The following is a 16500-nucleotide window of genomic DNA, read 5'->3' as shown; positions in this document are numbered from 1 at the left end:
ATTATACTTAGGCTTCCAGAAGGCATGTGATAAGGTGCCACATCAAAGGTTATTGCAGAAAATAAAAGCTCATGGTGTAGGGGGTAACATATTGGCATGGATAGAAGATTGGTTAGCTAACAGGAAACAGAGAGTAGGCATAAATGGGTCATTTTCTTATTGGCAAGATGTAACGAGTGCTGTGCCACAACTTTTTACAGTTTATATAAATGACTTAGATGAAGGGACTGAAGGTATGGTTGCTAAATTTGCTGATGTCACAAAGATAGGTAGGAAAGTAACTTGTGAAGAGGACATAAGAAGGCTACTAAGGCATATAGATAGGTTAAGTGAGTGGGCAAAGACCTAGAAAATGAAGTATAATGTGGGGAAGTAGGAAATTGTCCACTTTGGCAGGAAGAATGAAAAAGAAGCATATTATCTAAATGGTGAGAGATTGCAGAGCTCTGAGATGCAGAGGGATCTGGGTGCCCTAGTGCATGAATCACAAAAGGTTAGTATGCAGGTACAGCACGTAATTAGGAAAGCTAATCAAATATTATCGTTTATCGTGAGGAGAATTGAATACAAAAGGAGGGAGGTTATGCTTCAGCAATACAGGGCATTGGTGAGACCACATCTGGAGTACTGTGTACAGTACTGGTCTCCTTATTTAAGGAAAAATGTAAATGCATTGGAGGAAGTACAGAGAAAGTTTATAGACCAATATCTGGAATGGGTGGCCTGTGTCCGCTGGAATTTAGAAGAGTAAGAGGTGTCTTGATTAAAACATATAAGATCCTGAGGGGTCTTGACAGGGTGGATGTGGAAAGGATGTTTCCCCTTGTGGGAGAATCTCAAACTAGGGGGTCACTGTTTAAAAATAAGGGGTTGCCTATTTAAGAGAGAGATGAGGAGAAATTTCTTTCTCTCAGAGGATCATGAGTCTTTTGAACTCTCTTCCTCAAAAGGCAGTGGAAGCAGAATCTTTAAATATTTTTAAAGTAGAGGTAGATAGATTCTTGATAAGGAAGGGGGGGTGGAAGGTTACCGGGGGTAGGTGGAAATGTGGGGTAATCAGTTCAGCCATGAACTTTTAGAGTGGTGCAGTGGTTAACATCGCAGCCTCACAGCTCCAGTGACCTGGTTTCGGTTCTGGGTACTGCCTGCGTGGAGTTTGCAAGTTCTCCTTGTGACCGTGTGGGTTTCTGCCAGGTGCTCCGGTTTCCTCCTACAGCCAAAGACTTGCAGGTTGATAGGTAAATTGCCCCGAGTGTAGGTAGGTGGTAGGAACATTGTGGGGATTTGGTAGGGAATATGGGGTTACTGTAGGAATAGTATAAATGGGTGGTTGTTGGTCGGCACAGACTCAGTGGGCCGAAGGGCCTGTTTCAATGCTGTATCTCTCTATGACTCTATGAATGGCAGAGCAGGCTTGATGAGTTGAGTGGCCTACTCCTGCTCCTAATTCATATGTTTGTAAACTAATGTACCACACTAATAAAATGCTCAAAAAATACAGTAAAACACTGATAAGCTGAACCACAATAAAATACTATAGCACGCTGTAATAAACTGAATAATAAAATAGTGTACCATGCTGTAAACTAAAATGATAAAGTACCACAGTAGGCTGTTGTGAGCTGTATACAATACTGTACCAGCCTAAATAAATTAAACCACAATAAATTACTGTGAGACTAATGAACTGCACAATAAAATACTTTATCATACATAATAAACTAAATCCCAATAAAATAGTGTACCAAACTATAATAAACTGACTGTCATGCTAGGCCCCCACCTGCCAAGAACAAGGCACATGAGTTTTGTCATTAATATTGATTTTAAACTGTTACTGGAGTGAAGAAGGAACTTGTTAAACAGATCAGCCGGGGCTGGAAAAACATTTGCTTATTAACAGACAGTGTTTGGAAGGACAAAGCAGCCATTCCCTGACACATTCAACCCACAATGGACTTTTGATCACCAGACGTTGAAGGTGGGGGAGCTCGCATTCCAGGTTGACCGCTAAGATGGCCAAATACACAAACAGACATGGTCAAACTAGCTAGTCACATGACTAATCTGCTGGGCAACCTGAGTTTTTTGAATTTGGGCAGAAAGCAGAATGCTCCTGGACTGAGAAGATCTTTCCTGGCTGGCTCACCACAGCCCCTCCTGTCTGCCTGCTCCCATCTCTTTCTCATGGAATTCTAAATCCACTAAAGACGCATGAACCCCAAGAGAGAAAAGTCCCCTATAGAGAACAAGGTTGAAGAAGAATACTGGGCCCCAATGAAAAGCAAGAACTACCTACAATAAAAGACACTACAGTGAGCTCGAAGAACTGTAACACAAAAACCTCCTCAGATATTGCCACAAACTTTTCCACTTTATTTCTTCTGTTCTCTTTCTGTCTGTATCTGCATGTGTGTATCGTCTATGCATGCTAGCGTGGGTGCATCATGTATCCATAGATGTGAACTGAATTAGAGTTTAAGTTTAATAAAATTTTGTTTTTCTTCTTTAAACCTAAGAAAGCCTGTTTGTGCTGGTTTCTTTGCCTTATAATTGGAAAACGGTGAATAAGGATTCACCAAGGGGGAGCTAAAAACATGGTGTGTTCAAAATTAAACCCTGTTACAGTAAGACCAGGTGAAGGCTAAAAGGGAACCCCTGGACTTCTTTCTCACCTGGTCGTAACACTGACCCACAATAAAATACTATACAACCACTTTAATAAACCGGACTGCAAGAACATACTTCACCACACAGTAATAAACAGAACCACAATAAAATCACAAACCTCCCTGTAATCTGAAAATACTACACCATACATTATACTGATCAATAAAATACTGTAGCAAACTATGATAAACTAAATAAAATATTGCACCACACTAAGGAGCCCTCGACGCGAGATCCGTGGTGGGGTGGCGGGCCTGAAGATGGCTCCAGATGTGGTCCGCCATGGACCTCGACGCCAGCAAGACCCAGCCTTATCCTCCCGGCAGCGGCGAGGCTCAATGGCTGCCCCCCGCCCCCGCCACTGGGCGATGGGACCACAATCTGCACATTCAAATTAATAAAATTAAAAAATAAAATTAATACATTTACATATACATGCACAGGCAGCTGACACCATTGCCGGAGACGGACAGCCCGCCCTTCCATGTGATTGAGGGGGGGTTTGGTGGGCCGCCCTGGCTATTTAAATGAGCCGCCGCGCTTGAGATTGCTGTGGCTCTTTGGCGTGTGGCCCGCAAGGGCAGGCTGCCATTTTTTGAGTTCGCCGCCGATTAGAAACCAGGCCATGCTGTAATAAACTGAACTCTAATAAACTGAATAAAACACTGTACCATACTTTAATAAACTGATCAATAAAATACTGTACCACTCTAATAAACTAATTACTGTACCCCACTGTAATAAACTGAACTGGAATAAAATACTGTACCCCACTGTAATAAACTGAACCACAATAAAATACTGTATCACACTGTATAAACTGCACAGTAAAATACTGTACCAAATGTAAGAACCAAAATAAAATACAATACCACATTTTAATAAAATAAATAAAATACTCTAGCACACTGCAATAATCTGAGCAATAATACATGTACAAAACTGTGATAAACTGAGCCACAATAAAGTATGGCACTGCACTATAATAAAGCAAACCACAATAAAACACTGTACCACACTAATAATCCAAAGGACAAAATGCTGTACCTCATTGCAATAAACTGAAGTACAATACTGTACCACAATGCAATGAACGAAACCAGAATAAAATTATGTCACAGTTTGATAAACCGAACCAGAATACTGCACCACACTTTAATAAATTGAACCACAATAAAATACTGCACAATACTGTAATAAACCATGCAGTAAAATACTGTACCACAAAGTAATAAGTAGAACCAAAATAAAATACTGTACCACAATCTAATAAACTGAATAAAGTACTGCAGCACACTGTACAATGAATACTGCACCATGCTGTGTTAAACCGATCCAATATAAAATACTGTACTACACTGTAATACACTGCACAGTAAAATACTGCACCACAGTGGAATAAACTGCACAAATACTGTACTGCAAAATAATAAGCAGAATCAAAACAAAATACAGTGCCACAATCAAATAAACTGAATAAAATATTGCAGCACACTGTAATAAACTGTACAATGAATACTGTACTATGCTGTGTTAAACTCATCTACTATAAAATACTGTACCACACAGTAATAAGCTGAAGTAGAATAAAATACTATAACACATTAATAAACTGGATCACAATAAAATACTGTAGCGAACTGTAAAAACTGAACCACAGTACTGTACCACACTGCAATAATCTAAATAATACATGTACCAAACTGTAACAAACTGAACCACAATAAAGCATGGCATCACACTGCAATAATTCAAATCACAGTAAAATATTTACCTCATTACAATAAACTGAAGCGCAATAATATAGTACGACAATTCAATGAACTGAACCACAATAAAATACTGTGCCATAGGGTAATAAACTGAACTAGAATAAAATTGTCACATTCACTAGAAGTGCAGCAATGAAAATGCAGAAACAAACTGAAGAGTTATAAAAAAATTGGAACAACTTTAAAAAGACTCTTTCATGGTGGGCTGCATTTTAAGAATCCACTGACGAAGTAAGCGGTGGACATTAAAATATGCGGCTGCCTGCACTGGCACCGCATCACAGAGCCACCACAATTTCAAATGCGGCGGCTCATTTGCATGGCCGCGGCACCCGCCCTCCATGATGACGTGGATGGGGTGGGAGAGCTGTCGCAGGCAACGGCATCTGACGTCAATGCGCAGGCGGCAGCGCCATTTTTAAATGGTTTACAGTCCTCAATGGATACCTAAAATTTAAAGGGCCTGCTAAGTTAAGGTTTAGCAAAACAGAATTAAATTACCTTTGCATGTATTTTCCCACCCCTCCAATGGTATTTCCAAACATTCATGTCCTTTCCCCCCCCCGGAATTGGAATATTGAGAATTTGACCTTTCCCCCGACAATGTTCGGCAACTTTGTCCTTTACCCCTTCCCATCACCCCCGCTCCCAAGCCGCATGGTTGTTACCCCGCTACCCCACTCCCGCACAGAGAAAAAAATCTTCCTCTGCCCTCCCTACTGGTGTCACACCATGTTTCCCTGAACGGGGATTCGAAGGCGCAGCACTGTCGACCGCCCGAATGAAGATCACTGCAGCGATCAAGGAGGCGGCAGGACCTTGATTAAACCAGGTATGTAAATTAGTTTACATATTGAAATTGCAGTCCCGTCGCCGAGCGGCGAAGCAGCCACCACAAGGCCTCGCCGCCGTTTCTGAGATCGGCCAGGGGCCTGCTGCCGTCGGGGTCGGCGGCAGGCATCCTCCGCACCGATCTCCACTGCCACCTCCCCCACTGTTCTTGACGGTGGAGGGGCTTTAAAATCCAGCCTCAGTTGTCAACTAAATGGAGGACAAGGCACATGACCCTCACCATCTCCTACACTCAAATTCACATCCGTGTCTACTGAGACAGAAAAACAATTAAGCCCCGTCTGGATGGAAATGCAACAGATAATCACACCTGAATGTGAACAATGGCCAAATACAATGGGCTGAATTTTGTTGTCCCGCCGCCAGGAGTGGTGGCGGACGATTTAGAATGGCGGCCCGAGCCCCACCAGACTGCCGCGATCTTGCATCCAGCGGCTCATTAACATACACACGGCAGCTGCACCCTCCAATCACATGGCGGGGGCTGCTCTGATCGCCCACCACCCTCGCCACAGAACCCAAAGTCAGCCTGGAAACAAGATCCAGCCAAATAAGACAAGACCTTTCACAGACTACTCATCTCCGAATAACCTCCATTGCAATAGAGTGTGAACAACCCTCATCTCAGATGCAGCCATCATCAAGGCCATTATACAGCCCAGTTAGGACTGAAACCTGGGGCTGAATTTTATGAGCGCGCCGCCAATCGCGGCGGCGTGCTTTGAAGTTGGCGGTCCGCTTGCATGGATCCACCGTCGCTGAGCCCCCGTGATATTTCGCGCAGGATGGTGGCATGGAGGCAGCGTAAAATTGAGCGGGATGTTCCGGGAGGACTTCCCGTCCCGCTCCTGCCTCTGGCCAACTTTACAGGAGTGGTGGGGAGGGGTGGGGAAACAGCCTGCCCGCGGCAGGCCAATCAAGGCACTTAAGTGACCACTTAACGGCCACTTAAAGGCCTTTGGCTGCCTCCATGGGTATTTTACCCGTGACAAGCGGGCCTGCTGTGGACGTGACAGGCTGCCCAGCGATAGTTGCCGGCCTTTCTGCGCCCCCGAGGGGTGCCTTGGCAGTTGTATACAGGGTGCCCGATTGAGGGCCACCCCCGCCTCCCAACCCAGCCCCAGAACCCAAGATGCCAACCCACCCCCAAACGACCACCCTTGCCTCGCCAGCAGGACCAATCATGCGCCCCCCCCACCCACCGGCGAGACAGCCCCAACTTACCTGCAGTCCCAGCTCCATGGCATTCTCCTCGGTCAGCTGGGCTGCAGTCCCAGTAGTGGCCACCGCTCCCGGTGGCCACTGCTGGGACTAAGAGCTAGAGGCCTGCGCAGGTCGGGAAAAAGGAACCCAACCCGAACCCAGCCGAACCACAGCGGACCTGAGCCCGAACCGGCCCAAGTCCCTCCGATTTAGCCCCGGGCCTAACCCGGCCCGAATCTGCCCTGACTCGACCCGACCCAAGGCCGACCCGACCATCCGTTTACTTACCTTCCTGATGCCGAAACTGCAAGAAGCTGCAGCGCATGCATGATGACCTCATAGTGACATCACTCGCTCACTGCGCAGACTCAGTTTCGTCCCGGTCTCCCAGCTCAGGTTTTTTTAAATTTCAATACTTACCAGCAGAGCACTTACCGTATGTGTCCTGCCCGACCCGATCCGACTCAACCTGGACTCGGCCCGACCCGACCCGAGCCCGAAAGCCAGACCCCAAAGATGGGCCCCTGACCCGACCCGCACCCCACACATGCCGTCGGGTCCCGTCGGGCTCGGATTGGGTAGCAGGCCTCTACCAAGAGCTGCCGGCCCGATGATTGGCCGGCAGCTCACTGAGACGGGACTTCCTCCTTCAAGTGGGTGGAAGTCCCGCCTCGGAACAATTAAAGCCCGGGGACCCGTAAAATGCGGGTCGGATCCCCAGGCTCGGCGGAAACGGGTTCACCACCGACTTTTACAAAGTCCCGTCCGCCGAAGGTAAAATTCAGCCCTCAGTCACTGTACCACACTTCAGTTACCTCAGTTTGAGTATTCTGCCCAATTCTGGTCACCACACTTTATGAAGGATGTGAAGGCCTTGGAGACAGTGCTGAGGAGATTTACTAGAATGATACCAGCGAGTAGAGTCTTTAGTTATGTGGAGAGAACGGTTCAGGGGATAGTGATGTTTAAAATTATGAAGCTTGTTGATGACTAGATAGGGAGAAACTGTTTTCACTGGCAGGAGACGTATTCTCTCACAGGAGAATCAGTAACCAGAAGACACTGATTTAAGATAATTGGCAAACAAACCAGAGGGGTGATAAGGAGCTTTTTTTTATATAGCGAGTTATGATGATCTGGAATGTACTATCTGAAAGGGTGATGGAAGCAGATTTAGTAGTAACTTTCAAAAGCAAAGAGTATATATATTTGAAATGGAAATATTTTCAGGACTATAAAGAAAGAAAGACTTGCATCTATATAGAAACATAGAAAATAGGAGCAGGAGTAGGCCATTCGGCCGTTTGACCCTGCTCCACCATCAATTATGATCATGGCTGATCATCCAACTCAGTAACCAGTTCCCGCTTTCCCCCCAAATCCTTTGATCCCTTTTGCCCCAAGAGCTATATCTCACTCCTTCTTGAAAACATACAATGTTTTGGCCTCAACTGCTTTCTGTGGTAGCGAATTCCACAGGCTCGCCACTCTCTGGGTGAAGACATTTCTCCACATCTCAGTCCTAAAAGGTTTACCCCGTATCCTTAGACTATGACCCCTGGTTCTGGACTCCCCCGCCATCGGGGACCTCCTTCCTGCATCTACCCTGTCAAGTCCTGTTAGAATTTTATAGGTATCTATGAGAGCCCCCCCTCACTCTTCTGAACTCCAGTGAATATAATCCTAATCAACTCAATCTCTCCTCATACGTCAGTCCCACCATCCCAGGAATCAGTCTGGTAAACCTTCGCTGCACTCCCTCTATAGCAAGAACATCCTTCCTCAGATAAGGTGACCAAAACTGCACACAATTATTCCAGGTGTGTTTTCACCAAGGCCCTGCATAATTGCAGCAAGACATCCCTGCTCCTGTACTCGAATCCACTCGCTATGAAGGCCAACATACCACTTGCCCTTTTTAGTGCCTGTTGCACCTGCATGCTTACCTTCAGTCACTGGTGTACGAGAACACCCAGGTCTCGCTGCACATCCCCCTCTATCAGTTTATAGCCGTTCAGATAGTAATCTGCCTTCCTGTTTTTGCAGCCAAAGTGGATAACCTCACATTTATCCACATTATACTGCATCTGCCATGCATTAGCCCACTCACTCAACTTGTCCAAATCACCCTGAAGCCTCTTTGCATCCTCCTCACAACTCACCCTCCCACCCAGTTTTGTGTCATCTGCAAATTTGGAGATATTACATTCAGTTCCCTCATCCAAATCATTAATATATATTGTGAATAGGTGGGGTCCTAGCACCGATCCCTGCGGTACACCACTAGTCACTGCCTGCCATTCGGAAAAAGACCCGTTTATTCCTACTCTTTGTTTCCTGTCTGCCAACTAATTTTCTATCCATTGCAATATACTACCCCCAATCCCATGCACTTTAATTTTACACACTAATCTCTTGTATGGGACTTTGTCGAAAGCCTTCTGAAAGTCCAAATAAACCACAACCACCAGGTGGCACAGTGGTGCAGTGGTTAGCAGTGCAGCCTCACAGCTCCAGTGACCTGGGTTCAGTTCTGAGTATTGCCTGTGTGGAGTTTGCAAGTTCTCCTTGTAACTGTGTGGGTTTTCACCAGGTGCTCTTGTTTCCTGCCAAAGACTTGCAGGTTGATAGGTAAATTGGCCATTAAAAATTGCTCCTAGTGTAGGTGGGGATGTGGTAGAGAATATGGGATTAATGTAGGATTAGTATAAATGGGTGGTTGTTGGTTGGCACAGACTTGGTGGGCCAAAGAGCCTGTTTCAGTGCTGTATCACTCTATGACTGGCTTCCCCCTCTCAACTCTACTTGCTACATCCTTGAAGAATTCGAGTAGATTTGTCAAGCATGATTTCCCTTTCGTAAATCTGATTCTACCACCATTCTCCAAGTGCTCTGCTATAAAATCTTTGATAATGGACTCTAGAATTTTCCCCACAACCGACATCAGGCTGACTGGTCTATAATTCCCTGCTTTCTCTCTACCTCCCTTTTTAAATAGTGGGGTTACATTAGCTACCCTCCAATCTGTGGGAACTGTTCCAGAGTCTATAGAATCTTGGAAGATGACCACCTATGCATCCACTATTTCTAGGGCCACTTCCTTAAGTACTCTGGGATGTAGATTATCAGGCCCTGGGGATTTATCGGCCTTCAGTCCCACCAATTTCCCCAACACCATTTCTCTACTAATACTGATTTCCTTCAGTTCCTCCCTCTCACTAAACCCTGTGTTCCCCAACATTTCTGGTATGATATTTGTGTCCTCCTTTGTGAAGACGGAGGCTTCTATAGTGCCTTTCCCAACTTCAGGACATCCCAAAATGTCTTATAGCAAAGTATTTTGAAATGTGTTCCTTGTTGTAATATAGGAAACGCGACAGTCAATTTGTGCACAGCAAGCTCCCACAAACCTGTGATAATGACCAGATAATCTGTTTTTGTGATGTTGATTAAAGGATAAATATTGACCTGGACATCTAGGATAATGCTCCTACTCTTCTCAAAATGGCACCATGGGATCATTTATATCCACGTTGGAGAGCAGACAGGGCCTCGGTTTGACGTCTCATCCAAAGGACAGTACCTCCAACAGTATAACACTCTCTCAGTACTGCACTAGAGTGTCAGGGAAGGAGCAGGGGAATGGGACAAATTGGGTACATCTTTCAAATATCTAGCTAGCACAGGCACTACAGGCTGAAAGGCCTACTCCTGTGTTACAGGATTCTGTGGGCTGAATTTTATAAGCCTCCTGACTTTGGGGGTCGAGGCAGGGGGGGCCCGGAAAATCCTTCTGGGAGAGGCCCACCCTGGGCGGCACCGAGGCCTCAGGGCGACCTCCCCCACCCCGCCACTTGGTGGCAGAGCCTTCATTTCAATATTTAAATAAATTTAAATACAAGCAATAACACCTACCTTGTCCCAACGGTCATCCCACGCTGATATTTCAGCTAGGGGCTGGAGCTCCCATGCCTTTGGATCTCCCGTTTGGAGATCCGAGGCATGACAGTGGTGGGGAGGGGGGAGGAGTGAAATTTTCAGGGTGGTACAGGGAGCGGGGAAAACTGTTTCTATTGACTGAGGGGATGGTAGGAAGGGGTTGAAGGGCAAAGGTAATGAAGTTCGGGGGGCAAGTTCAGGTTGGGAAGAAAAGTTTTGTTTGTGGGTTACCCCCAAAAATAAAGTTTGTGGTCATTGGGGGGGTTAGGAGAAAGGGTTCTAACTTTTATTTATTTTTTTTAATCTCAGTGTGAAATGAATTTGTCTTTAAAATTTTTAATTTAAGTGAAAGGCTTGAAGCTCTTTAAAAATGGTGCCGGTGCCTGCATTGTGGAGCCAGGCACCAGGGATGGAGCAGCTGCCCCCTGTACGTCATTGGGGGGGGGGGTTCATTCTGCGTCCCTCCATGTTGCTCCACTGTGCAAAATATTGCAGCGACTCCGTGACGCACGTGCGCCGCACATTTTTTGAAGCTCGTCGCAGCTCTCAGCGGCAAGCTACTAAAGTTCAGCCCTGTGATTCCATATAATATACTGCAACACAGTACGATATACTGTACCACACCAATATACTGCACTTCTGCACTGCGGGCTGGATTTTATCGGTGGCAAGCTCAAAAATGGTGGCCCACCCGTGCCGGCTGCACGCCAAAGAACCGTTCCAGTCTCAAGCACTGCGGCTCATTTAAATAGCTTCCGCAGCAACCGCCCCACCCCTTGGGGCTGGGCTGTCCGTCCCGGCGATGGTGTCAGCTGCCTGTGCGCAGGCGCTGACGCCATTTTTAAAGGGCAGTTAGCTCTACTGGCTTATTTAAATATTTAAAGACATATTGAATAAAATTAAATAAATACATTTCTTCTGCCACTCTCCCACCCCCGCAATAACAATTACATTAACTATTTGCCCTTCCCCCCAAAACGCTTACCTTTATCACCTGACCTTCGCCACCCCAAACTTCACAAAGTTTGAAGTACAACCCTTCCCACCATCTCCTTCACCCACTATGTTTATTTGACCCTGTTTCCCCCACCCACCCCTGCACTGATAAACTTATCTCCTCCCCGATCCCTACCAGTATGGCGCCTTGCTTCCCAGACGGGAATCCAAAGGCACAGGAGTGCCGGCCGCTAGGCCAAAGGTCGTGGCAGGCCATCAAGATTAGATGTAAGCATATGTAAATTTATTAATTTGCATATTCTGATTATGGACCCATTGCTGAGTGGCGGGGTGGGCTGCCACAGTGCCTCACTGCCATCGGGAGGATCGTGCCAGGCCCTGCCGGCTTCGAGGTCCGTGGTGGGCCTCATCCGGAGCCATCTTCAGGACCCCCTTCACCACCACCCCCCGCCCCCGCCGCCACGGATCTCGATGTCTCACTGTAATATACTGCATTATAACACAATACAATATATTATTTTGTGTCACATTACAAAGCTACATCACATTATAATTCACTACATTGTGCAGTTCTGAATAAGTAGCATAAAGGATCTGGACAGGTCTTAACAACACAATTGCTGGAAAACAACATATCCTTCAGTTCTTAAAATATGTTGCCCTGTCATTAAACATCTGTAAAACCATTTTCTGTAAATGTCTTCTACATATGATTGTAAAGAGGAACTGAAAAGTACTGAGAATCACTGCTCCTTTGTTCCTTTGCCAAACGATGGAATTTTCTGCTGACTGTTTTGACATAAATAGCAGATCGGAGATGGTAGAAAGTAAATAGCGGATTGGTCAACCAGTGCCTTTTAAGTCAAAGAGCATATGTCCAGTGGTTACTGTCTCTGGTGAAATTGCAAATAAGATTTTTTTTATAATTTCAGTACAAATAATGAACACAGGTTACACTCTAGCACCATATCTTTTGCAAAATATTGTCCTTTTATCAATTCATTATTTTACCTGGATTGGCTAACCGGCTGCTGGTGGGTCCTAGAATTTGATAAGGATCTGAAATACAGAAGCACTCTCCTCAGTATTCACCAGAATGGAAAACTAAATAAAAATGGATTTAAATTAAAAGAAAATTCAAATCAAATGCTGGAATTCTATAACAAGCATTCATCTAAATAGAAAGCTGTAACAAATTTGTCAAAATTGCCCTGCTTCAGACCCACCCTTTCACTCATTCTTGGCCTCTGCTCCTTGATGTGCACACATTACCTCAGAAAATGTACTGGTACATGTTGATTACACCAGAAAGACACTGATACTGCCCTGGGTGTTGACTCATGCAGTTTTGAACTAGACAGTCTACTTTTGGAGGAGTTGTGGGTAGTTTTGAACACCGGGACACCGAACACAAAATATTTGGTTTGCTATTACAAATTATTTTAAGTCTATACATCTGCATGAAATAAGCCTGATCCATGTGCACAAAACCATCTTCTCAGTTTTTGATAGGCAACAAATTGTCTCTTTATCCCTCCAGCCCAGCGAGTGCTGGTAAGGATGGATCTGATCGGAGAGCTTGACCCATCCCATTAGATGGCTGGCTCAGGTTGCGACCAGTTGATTTTATAAAAAAAAATCCTCTGGCTGAGTAAGGAGACATTATTTTCATCATTAAAATTGAGAACATACATTACATCTTTTGATTAAGGTTCAACTGATCACATCTAAATTAAAAATATGTAAAGCTGTGAAATATGACCACTTAAAAGAACAGGCATATACTCACTGCCTAAATATAGTGTAATTGGCCAGGAACTTTCTTGGAACCACTCCCACTCTGCCACTTTGCATGAAATATGGTGGAAACCATGGGCTGGATTTTATCCGGCCTTTAGAGACGGGCTGGGGGTAGGTGGGGACAGACAAAATGGCATGATGTGGCATTGGGCGGCGTTCCTGACAGTTGCCTGCCCCCATACCATTTTGACCGCAGATGACAAGAGGTCTGCTGGGAGGTCAATTGAGCCAGTCAAGTGTCCCACTAAGGGCCACCTCCCACCTCAGCAGGCATTTAGCCAATGTCGGAGGGGCCTGCCGCCATGGGGAGACATCTGGAAGCCTCATAGCAAACTCAGGGGAGAGGCCTCCTGACTTGGTTACTCAGTGGCCCACAGAGGGCGCCCTGCAGCAAGGATCACTCACCACTGAAAGACCCCCCTCCGCCCTCAGTAACGACCCCTCGCTGGAGCCTGCCTGAGTGGCCACGGCAAGCCCGACTTCATTCACCTGACTTCTGGGGTCGCCTGCAGTATCAGCAACGGCCACTGTTCCCAGTGGTACTGCTGGAACTACTGAGCTGTTAGCCATCTGATTGGCCAGCAGCTCTTGGGATGGGATCTTGTTCTTTAAAAGGAACAGCATACCCAATGGTAGGCAGTTAATTGCCTGCCCGCCTTTGAATTCAGCCAGGGGCATAATAAAAGGCCCAGGCAGGGTTGCCTACAACCCCCCCTTCTAGCCTGTCACCAGAACCTCCGTCGACAAACTAAAATCCAGCCCCATGTAAGATACGTCAGTCAGATTTCCAATGAACTTCCCACAAAGTTACGGCAGCAGAGCAGGAGCAGTTCCAAGGGAATTCTAGGCTATAAATTATCAGGAAAGTCCCAGATCAATCACCGATCTGTTCTGAGTCAGCAGATTTTAGTCGGAGCATGAATAGGGAGTCTACAATTATCACCATTAATACAGTACGGAGTGTGAATCAGTCAGCGTTCCTAATCCCAACTGCTATCCATTGACTCCCCTTGGAAAGGGCACTGGGTGAGGATCAGGACCAGGTCAGTTGTTATGCTTGTCTTTCAACACATACTGTTTAAACCACTTGGACAAAGTAACGCAGAGGGCAATTGATGCCTTTGGAACCGCATCTAGCAAGAGTCAAGACCTTTAAGAGATGTGGGAGGAAAGTTGGACAAAGGAGTACACTAAATGAATATTCTACATTCTTTTACGTCTCATCCCTATATCTTTCCATTGCTATATCTATACAACTATCTGTAAATCCAGCGCGCTCTTTTACTCCTCACTATTACCTGGTTGGGGCCGTGGCTGTTCTGTATTCTTATTCACACTCTGCGTTGCTCCAGGAGAAGCTGAAAAAAATAGATTCATAAACTTTACATCACTGTAAAGACCAGTTTGGGATCACAGCTTTGTGATATTGGATCACTGATGGTCCAACACATCTCTGGAAACTCTGCACAAACCTACAGTATATTTTTTGTACAGGGGACGATCAACATTTGTAATGGGTTGCCAGGAAGGGTGCAAATGGCCAGGAGATTGGATTCATTTGAAAAACAGCTTGATACTATAATAGGAAGGTGGTTGGGTTGGTATTCTGGAAGAGTGGATGGCCTGAAGAACCTTTATCATCCAACCAACCTTTGAATGACATTTGTTCCAATCATCTCATCAGTGTTTGCAGCAGAAACTGACCACTTTCACTGCACATTGTCACCCAAGCACTTCTCAACCACTAAAATTTGGAATGGACTCAAACAACTGTCCTTGTGGTTCAGATATAAACACACTAAACAGTATGTCTTAGCGCCATATAGATCTAGAAGGTCCTGTAATTGATCGCTGGTGTGTGGTGACTCAGCTGATAGCAGAAACAATGCTATAAATGGCCTTGATGCCTCTGTTGTAGGTGTGCAGCTGAATACATCAGGTGTGAACTGGATCATGCTTGGTTATGATGCCTCACATGGCCAAAACCGAGCTGATGCTAAACTCTTGAAGAATGGCAAGTTGGGAAAAATGCTTGAAAACTGCTGGAATCTGTGAAACTGTACCCAGCATGAGCTGCCTTTGAGAGAGGACAGAAAACACAGCACAAAATAAAGTAAAAGACATTACAGTGTCAATATTACTTATTGCAATAAAAGCACAAGAACAGTTAAGAAGCAAAGAAAATATAAAAAAAGAAGAAAATGCATTAAAGTTTATAGAACAGCACTATAAAATGCCATAGCTCAGATTGGGAGGATTGCACATTCACTGACTTTTATTCTATAATTTTTATTTTCAAAATAATCCCAGCACTAAACTATGATTAAAATGGCTGTACATTGTACATGCTCCTAGATATGCAGTAATTACAGCTAGACTTAGAGGATGTTTTCACAATTATGGTTTAAGTCTGAGTTGGAAGTAATGACAAAGAAATTATAACATCATCCATGGTTAGTAACCCTCTCAACCTTCCTCCCTTGTTCTTCATAAACTGTGTTACACCATCTCCTCACACCATGAGAGGTTTTCCTGGGTCTGCACTGCTGGATCACCTGAACATTGTGAAAATCGCAGAATTCTGTGGGTTTTTTTTACAGGTGTACAATCTGACCTGCACAAATTTTCAATATTCACGGTGCCCAGGGAATCCAGTGCACTTGGACACAGAGCCAGAAGATTACCCGTTTCCTCCTCCTGTAGCCTCACTGTGTTGAAATCAAAATTCACTGCGCCATCTCTAGCTCTAATGCATTATTTCTCAAGATCTCAGAACCAAAACTCCTTACTTCCCTCAAGTCTTCCTTCAATCTGTAAAACCCAAGATTGGTGTCACTTAATCAATATTCATAGAGACCAATTTTCTGAATTGTGTTGGAGAGCCTCCATTGCCAGCCACACATACTGGAATAGAACGTGTTCACCTCCATGATTTCCCAATAGTTGTGGATTAACTACCACTAGTGTGCATTCAGAAAATCAGCTCTTCAACTTTGCTCAAACTTGCTGATGCCCTATTCTATTGACATTCTATTGATGCTGGTTCTTCACCTTCATTTTTCAATCATTTTTTTAAATATGTAAAAGTACTTACTTTTTGTCACATTGTTCATATTATTGCCCCATCCAGATCTCCTGCCAGTATCATATGATGGATCTAAAAGAAACAAGAGACTCAGTTTGGTGAGTGAACAATTTATTGCTTTGTTTCTCTCTCCACAGATGTCAGACCTGCTGAGTATTTCCAGCACTTTTTGTTTTTGTTCACAACTTATTGATCCTGTACCAACTCAGTTCTTAGCATAGC

The 16500-nt window shown here is 44.9% G+C and overlaps 1 protein-coding gene across 6 annotated transcripts in view; it reads right to left on the bottom strand.

The window, feature by feature from the left end:
- fli1 (Fli-1 proto-oncogene, ETS transcription factor) overlaps nucleotides 1–16500 on the bottom strand; it is an 88221-nt gene that overhangs the window by 14316 nt on the left and 57405 nt on the right. For all 6 annotated transcript variants that reach the window (XM_068053780.1, XM_068053781.1, XM_068053783.1 and 3 more), the window contains 3 exons: nucleotides 16288–16350; nucleotides 14492–14551; nucleotides 12405–12452 (listed from right to left, as the gene is read on the bottom strand). In XM_068053780.1, the coding sequence (XP_067909881.1) occupies nucleotides 12405–12452; nucleotides 14492–14551; nucleotides 16288–16350 (171 nt within the window). The remainder of the gene's footprint in view (nucleotides 1–12404; nucleotides 12453–14491; nucleotides 14552–16287; nucleotides 16351–16500) is intronic.

Source organism: Heterodontus francisci, chromosome 22, assembly GCF_036365525.1.
Source record: "Heterodontus francisci isolate sHetFra1 chromosome 22, sHetFra1.hap1, whole genome shotgun sequence".
Classification (NCBI taxonomy): Eukaryota; Metazoa; Chordata; class Chondrichthyes; order Heterodontiformes; family Heterodontidae; genus Heterodontus; species Heterodontus francisci.
The sequence above is the reverse complement of the archived record's forward strand: the minus strand, read 5'-3'. Positions and strand labels throughout refer to the sequence as shown.